The sequence below is a fragment of the Macadamia integrifolia genome, chromosome 2 (genome assembly GCF_013358625.1).
Source record: "Macadamia integrifolia cultivar HAES 741 chromosome 2, SCU_Mint_v3, whole genome shotgun sequence".
In the NCBI taxonomy this organism is placed as follows: Eukaryota; Viridiplantae; Streptophyta; class Magnoliopsida; order Proteales; family Proteaceae; genus Macadamia; species Macadamia integrifolia.
Genome location: NC_056558.1, coordinates 15,035,678 through 15,043,873, shown reverse-complemented (window position 1 = coordinate 15,043,873; position 8,196 = coordinate 15,035,678). Strand labels below are relative to the sequence as shown.

The following is an 8,196-nucleotide window of genomic DNA, read 5'->3' as shown; positions in this document are numbered from 1 at the left end:
ATTCTGGCCACTCGGGTGGGTGTCTCAGGTGGGTGGTCTACCCACCGGTCCTACCCGCCGGTTTTGGACCGGCGGGTATGGACCCGCCGGTAGGACCCGCCGGTCCTACCCGCCGGTTTGGCCAGAACCCCTCTGGTCCTCTCAGGTGGGTGACTCAGGTGGGTGGTCTACCCACAGGTCCTACCCGCCGGTTTTGGCGGAAAAACTCCAGTTTCTTCTCAACTTCCCCCATTCCTTGGGGACCCAAATAGGGCTTTTCTCAACCCAATCCTCACACCTTTAAAGTCCCATAGGAGGGTTCTAGCTTAGATCTAAGTTAGATTCGAGTGAGGGGAACCATCTTACCTTCTTTGCTCAAGAATGACTTCAAACCCTCCAAATCACTTCCAACTCACAATGCTCCTTCTACCTTGTCAATATCTCTTCAAATCCTTCAAGATCAACACCTAAATCATCTATTAAACCTTAGATCCATCATTTCAAGAGGTGTTTACAAGATCTTAAGAAATCATACTCGAATCAAGGGTTTAAGGCGTGGGTTTGGCGAATGTTTATAAAACCCAGCTTTTCTTACCTCCAACTGTAGATCTCGAGTTGAAGATTACTCTCCCGGCACCGGAATGGCAAGATCGAGCTTCGGCGCCACTGAAATCCTCCCTTTCTTCCTCTTCCTTCCTTCTTCCCTTTCTTTTTCTCTCTCCTCTTTACTTTTCTCACCAAACGTACGGGGTAATAAATGGAAAGAAAAGAAATCATAAAGCTTTATATACTATTCCTATTTAAGTGAATAGTGATGGATGGGTCACTCAGGTGGGTGGGTGTACCCACCTGACATACCCATCCGAGAGTAAAAACTTGGGATTTTGACCGGGCTCGGACCTCGGCTCGGACCCTACCCCAAGCATAAAATGTAGCATACGTATATAACCTTAAAATACGGATATAATACCTGTTCAATCCTTACATAGCCTTATGGTAGGTGCACGTACACGGTTTGGGCACTCCCGTCTCTTCTGGCACTGGCTCGGACTTGTCGGGCCAGCCGGTGTTTAAGGTCACCCGTGCCATCATAGCCCATAAGGAACTCGCTCTAACATCCTCTGGCTCAGTTCCTGTATGGTTAAACCGGTTCAACCACGAAATCAGACCGGGTTTAAGAAGCGGGATATTACAATGAACCTCTGTCCCATGTGGTTAAACATTACTCCCATGAAGATGACAATGAACTATGCAAGTGGAGTCCTTCTGCTGAGATCTTCTGCAGCCTCTTACTCTAGGGTTTCCTTTCTTTCTGTGCACTTGCTCTTGTGAGAAAGCGGTGCTCCCAAAACCAATAAGGCATTAAGTAAAGTAATGGCTGCAGGGATCGTCAGTATTCTATTTATAATAGAATCCCTAAAACCCTATTCCACTCTCACAATGGAAAGAGCTAGGAGTTTCCTAATCAGAGTGGGTCTATAATTGCTTGGGCCCAATGGATCAATCGGTATCAGTTAAGCCCACATAAAAATCCTAACAATCTCCCACTTGGGCTACACTGATACTGATGTCTTTCCATTGACTCCTGGCCAAATAATCCCAAGACTGAACACCACTCAAACAAACTTTGATCCAATCAATAATCTCTACTGTTGAACAATAGTAGAAAATACACCTCAATATACGGCATATAACTATCTAATGTTACAGACAATAGAAAATTATCAATCCAAATCGCCTGGAAACGTATATATAAGGAGTTGATATCATACCTGTGATCACATGAAATATACATCTCCTTATAGGTCCTTTCTTGATCTAAAGATCAGCCTACCTTGAAAACCTCACAGGTAAAAAACTTTGATATTAATCAACACTTGGCAAACTGCCATTTTCTTGAATTAATATCTTACTTTGGCATACCGCCTGTGGCTAACTGCCACTTCCATGGATTTAGCTTAAATACCACCATAAATCACAAACTTTGGCAAACCGCCTGTGGTAAACCACCACTTCTTTGGACATAGGCTAAATACCACCATACATCACAAATTCTAACAAAATATCGTCAATTACCTTGGCTAAGCACTGCCAATAAATCTTAACAAGCACAACCTTTAAACTTTGGCTTTTGCCACCATGATATCTTTGGTTAAATGAGATCATAAAACTCCCACTAACCAAGCATGTCAAAAACCTCAATAACACCAATGTTAGAAAATATGGCTCTTGAGTACTTTGCCGATAAACTTGGATGACATCACCTTTGGGCAAATGTCACCTTTACCTTGGGAAACACACAATTGAACTGAATGTACCACTTTGGTGGGTTTCACTCATTCCTATCATGTTTTCCACATTAGAGAATAATATATGTACAGAAGTGTATGCTTTAATGTGTTTCTTACACAATCAGAGACAACACAAACAAATGAAGCATAAATGTACACAAATAATTCAGAGAACAGAATTTAAGATAAAATCAATTCAAAATTACTCCGAAGTCATTATAAACTTAATAGGGCAATAAAATTGTTCCTATTTCCCTTCAGTTGTGCTTTGTTCAGCAACAACACCTGTTTGGGTTCCCTGAGAGCTAAAACCAGATCAAGTAACCCTAAAAAATCTCAGGTATGAATCATACACACCAAATAATCGGGCTAGAAAATTTAATATGTACACCTAGCAGATAAACTACACAATAAATGTACATCTAGCAGATAAAACACACAAGAGTCACAACCGTAACTACATTCCTATCCTTTGGGCTAAGAATGTACTGGTCCTCTTGTAAATCCAAATTTACTGTGAAAATACAATTACTTTTATCACATGTGGGTTTAGAAACCTCTAAGTTATAGTCCTTTCCATACATGTATTTTCTTTAACTTGGGTGACATCACCTTTGGGCAAATGTCACCAACTTTGCTGCGCTTGGAAAAACTATGAAATAATAGGATGTGCCACTTTGGTGGATTCCATCAAATCCTTTCATAGCTTCCTAGAAATATACTGTGCAGCATAAAATGTGCGGAAGCTCACACTCAGTTTAATTCTAATATATTTATCCATCATAGGGTGTTTCAAACAAAACATTCAAGTACAAAATGACATGAATATGAATTTACTTATATATTTGAACCCATAAATCATTATTCAATATCATGATAATAATAAATCAATACAAAACTCCAAATAATTCTTTTGCATGAAAAACAATATAGAACACTGAATTTAATCTCCCACTAGCAACCTAGTAGACTGACCTTCTACTAGTAACATCCTCCCACTAGCAACCTAGTATACCGAATTTATTCTCCCACTGGTCGAGCCACATAAAATAGCTTAAGATCCATACTTTTATTCTCCCACTTGGTTCGATCAGTCATAAGGTTTTCAAGGTAGGCTGATCTTTAGATCAAGAAAGGACCTATAAGGAGATCTATAGTTCATGTGATCACAGGTATGATATCAACTCCTTATATATACGTTTCCAGGCGATTTGGATTGATAATTTTCTATTGTCTGTAACATTAGATAGTTATATGCCGTATATTGAGGTGTATTTTCTACTATTGTTCAACAGTAGAGATTATTGATTGGATCAAAGTTTGTTTGAGTAGTGTTCAGTCTTTGGATTATTTGGCCAGGAGTCAATGGAAAGACATCAATATCAGTGTAGCCCAAGTGGGAGATTGTTAGGATTTTTATGTGGGCTTAACTGATACCGATTAATCCATTGGGCCCAAGCAATTATAGACTCACTCTGATTAGAAAACTCCTAGCTCTTTCCATTGTGAGAGTGGAATAGGGTTTTAGGGATTCTATTATAAATAGAATACTGACGGCCCCTGCAGCTGTTACTTTACTTAATGCCTTATTGGTTTTGGGAGCACGGCTTTCTCACAAGAGCAAGTGCACAGAAAGAGAGGAAACCCTAGAGTAAGAGGCTGCAGAAGATCTCAGTAGAAGGACTCCACTTGCGTAGTTCATTGTCATCTTCATGGGAGTAATGTTTAACCACATGGGACAGAGGTTCATGATCTATGTTCATGGGACACAGGTACTTCTTTATTCCCATTTATGGTTCATGTCATGGTTGTCCCATTGATTATTATGGATATGGTAAATCTATATGGTTATGTATTTTAAGATAGGATACTTTATTGTTCTTGGTTTAGGGACTACACCTATGATTAATCTTTTATGATTGGTTGATGATTCTTGTATTCTAAACACTATAGGGTTATTCATATGTTTAATATGGTAAAGAATCCCCAACACTTCATTCTAGAGCAGAGGTTGCCACTATTCTCTCTCTCTCCTTCCCTTTTCGTACACCCGACTTCATTGGTATTTACTTTTTTTACTTCTTTTTGAAATTTATTTCCTAGAAATTGTAAAACCAACAGGTATTTCCATTTTTTTTTTAAATAGTTTTTCTCCTAGATAAAGCAAATAGAGAAATTATTTTTGGTATTGATGATTTTCATCTTGCTTCTTTGCTAATCAAGAGAGTGCGATAAACTGTGATAAAGTGGACACAACATGATAATAAAAATAATTATTTAGCTTATTCAAATCACTGGTTCAAGTTCCCATTAACATAATAATAATAAGCACCGTAAAATTCCTACTCATAGGCTAAAATTATATGTTTCATGGGCATTTGGGCCCCCCTTCCTGGGTTTTCCAATTGTTGTAGCATGGGCATTCCTCCTTGTGCCCATAAGTACCAGATGGGACACACAAACACTTCTTGCAGCACATGTTGCAGAAGAGCAAGCAGTTATTCTTGTGAGCCGTTGCAGAACATCGATAAGCGCATGCTTTGGCACAATCTGTCAAATTAGATTATATTATTAGCTAAGTATTTCATTAATTATGAACATTTAGATGTGATTAAGTGAGAGTTCAAAAGAAAGAGTGAGTTCCATACCTTCGGGACGAAGAGACCCTTCTCCACCCATCTACGTATTTTAAAAAGAAAAAGTGAAAAGAAGAAGAGAAGACATTAGCTGACAAAAATTTTCAACAAAATTTATATGTTTACGAAGATCCAAGGACCTATTCACTTCACTGAGTTCACAAAACAGACATGATTAAATAATAAACCAAAGTTTAGTAGACATCGGAGGATCCAACCCAAAACCTTAAGGCATTAAATGTAGATAGCTCCTCAAGTACACAAAGGTACCAAACACCATAACAAACCAATGTGGGAGTATAAGTCTACATGTCCAAATATCTTAACCCTTCCCCACGCATCTTCAATATACCTGACTCTACACGTGGACAAACAATTTAGGGAAGATAAAAAAGAAAAATTGGCTCGGATACCATATTGGAGGGACAATAACTCTATAACTCTCAACATCAACATTTTGGTTTATGGCAAGGAAGGATTGGACTCCAATGACAATCCTAACAATATCATCTAATAATAGCCCAATCTAGGCTAGATACTTGCAACCTTGATTTATCCTAGTTCATGCGAGGACCTTGGCTCCATTAGCCGTATCTAGAACAAGAAGGAAACACGAATCATTTAAAGGCACTCACTGACCCTAGAAGAACTTAATGGCTTGTTGAGTTCTCTGAGCAAGAATGAATCCAGATGAGAGATGAATAATTGCAATTAAGGCATCTAACTGAGGATCAAGTTGATATATTTTACAAAGTTAAAAAAAACTTGCCACCAAATGCCTAAATATAAATTTGACATGCAAAGTAAAGGGAACTTACAGGTTGATAGGTAGCATCACTATTAGTTGTTAACTGAACCTACAATTTATGAAATGCATCACAATTTTCAGTGAGAGAGAGAGAGAGAGAGAGAGAGAGAGAAAGAGAGAAGAAATTTGAACTAACACTTGAAACTTGCACGACCAAAACAAAGGCAAGAAGAAGGACAAAGGCAGTAGGCAATCCAAAAAAACAAGCCATATCTCTCAATCTATACTTAAAAGTGGGGACAAGAAGAAGCGCTTTGAGCACAATGGTGTAACCCGGTGCTTGTTATATGGTTGGTGAGATGGCCATAAAAGGGAAAAGATCTCCACCTGTCCCAAAAGAGAAAATATCTCCAAGGATCCCTACCCAAGATTCACATAAGAAAGTCTGATATATGCCAATATGAATTTTCCAAATAAAAACTTTTACAACTAATTGTTTGAATATCCTTAGAAGAAATGTTAGTGTCAAGATAAGAATTGAATCTAGCGTGAATTTTCCAAATAAATATTTTACAACTAATGGTTTGAATACTCCTAGCAAAAATATTGCTGTCAAGATAATAATTGAATCTAATAAATAGTCCCCTTAGTCATGTCATAGGAAGGGTGATGAGGAAATTCTGATTGTTTCATAAGGCTATGTTTGGTAGCCAAGAAAAGAAAAGAAAAAAGTACAATTTTTGTACTTTTTTCCTTGGGTTATGAATTTTTCTTTGCACTTGGTATGTCTTCACCCATGAGAAGGATTCCCCTTTTCAAATTCAAAATTTTCCTTGGGAATCGTGAAATTTTCTTTTGTTCACTCAAAAATTTTCTTACCGAAAACATGAGAAAATATGAAAAGATAATAAGACAAAAAATTAATGATTACACAATGATTTCCTATGTATCTATCTCTCTCTTAAGGCTATGTTTGGTAGCCAAGAGAAGAAAAGAAAAGAAAAAAGAATCTAGAAAAGAAAAGAAAAGAAAAGAGAAGAATAGAGAAGAAATAGTGAGAAAATAAAAAGAGTATGTATGTTTGGTTATCAAGAGAAGAAAAGAAAAGAAAAGAAAAAAATTCAAAAATGAAAGTATTAGAGCTGATCTAATAGTCGCTCCAATCAATGACAAGCTTTAAGAAAGTCGTTTGAGATGGTATGGTCAAATTCAACGAAGACATAGAGATGCCCCAGTAGGGATTAGTGATATGCTGCCGATTGATAGAGCAAAAAGAACTAGAGGCATACCTAAAATGACCATCGGAGAAGTTGTGAGAAATGGCATACATAGTTTGTCTCTTATACTAAGTATGACCTTAGATAGAGCCTATTGAGAGTAAGGATCCAAGTTACCAATCCCATTTAGCGGATACTCTCCTGACTTACTGGGTTGTGCTTCTTTCTCTTACTCCTCTTTCATTTGTCCTTCTCGTCGATTTTGATTTTCACTTCTCCTTTCATTCCCCCCTTTCAATTATGCATCCCTTCATTCGCCCTTTCTCTGTTTAGATCACAGTTTTTCCTACTTGGTTTTGTGAGATCCATGTAGCTAACCCCATTAAGTTAGGATAAAAATTAGTTTGTTATTATTGTAAGATTGACACATAGTGTACCATATCACATTGTCCCAATTCTAAATCATTACATATCCTCTTTTGTAGAATTGAATGGATAGAGGAAATTAAACCAATCCCTTTTGAATAGTTCATTCACCAAATACAATTAGTTGTGTCGTATCTTGTCTGTTAAGATCTATTCCTTACATGATACATGAAATTGGTTTGGTTTATGACATCAAGGATTGCCCTTACCAAGGAGCATCTTATATACCTCTCACCTTGTCTGCACAGACATGTGGTTAAGAGAAATGGGGATGCATCCTCTTAATATACTCGACGATATGAGGATTAAGGGTTGCTGGGTGCCCGTGTGATGAGCATGTGATATAGTGTATGCGGATACATAATGCAGGTTAGTGCAAACAATCTAATTCAAAATAGTGTACACGAAATTAACAAAGGCCCACAAAATCAACGTACCTAATTTTGGTTTGGTGAAGTTTACCAATTATTCCCAGTACAATTGCCACTCTAATGATTGGATGGTTTGGACTTCCTGGGCCATCAAACCAAACTAGGTGTTTGAGATTTAAAATGTAACCGCAAGCGTACGGATCAGTGTAGCTACGGGTCAAACACAGGGAGAGCAGCCACTTTATTTTTTATTTCTTTTAATAATGCGAAAGTGAACTGATTAATGGTTGTGATCTAATTCTAATTACCGTCCTAAAAATAACGTCCTAACCATTCGTCATCTAAGAATTTAAAGACGCAAGCCACGCAATTAAAATTAAATAAATAAATAACTGAAAATAAACAATCCACGCAATTAAAAAAATAATAATAATAAAGGAAAGTGTAGTAGATATAGGAGGGTCCAACCCAAAACCTTAGAGCATTAAATGTAAATAACTCCTCAAGTACACAAAGGTACCAAACACC

General features: G+C 37.5%; 1 protein-coding gene across 2 annotated transcripts; it reads right to left on the bottom strand.

Moving 5' to 3' along the window:
• Positions 1-4,528: 4,528 nt before the first annotated feature.
• On the bottom strand, positions 4,529-5,973 carry LOC122087983 (gibberellin-regulated protein 12-like). 2 transcript variants are annotated; one of them, XM_042657128.1, is made up of 4 exons: positions 5,851-5,973; positions 5,725-5,763; positions 4,919-4,949; positions 4,529-4,820 (listed from the first exon to the last, which is right to left on the bottom strand). In XM_042657128.1, exons 1-4 carry the CDS (start codon positions 5,923-5,925, stop codon positions 4,639-4,641), a joined length of 327 nt encoding a protein of 108 aa, XP_042513062.1. In that variant the 5' UTR covers positions 5,926-5,973; the 3' UTR covers positions 4,529-4,638. The 2 variants fall into 2 exon arrangements, with proteins under 2 accessions (XP_042513062.1, XP_042513068.1); XM_042657134.1 differs by having other exon boundaries at positions 5,725-5,757; positions 5,851-5,945.
• Positions 5,974-8,196: the final 2,223 nt, after the last annotated feature.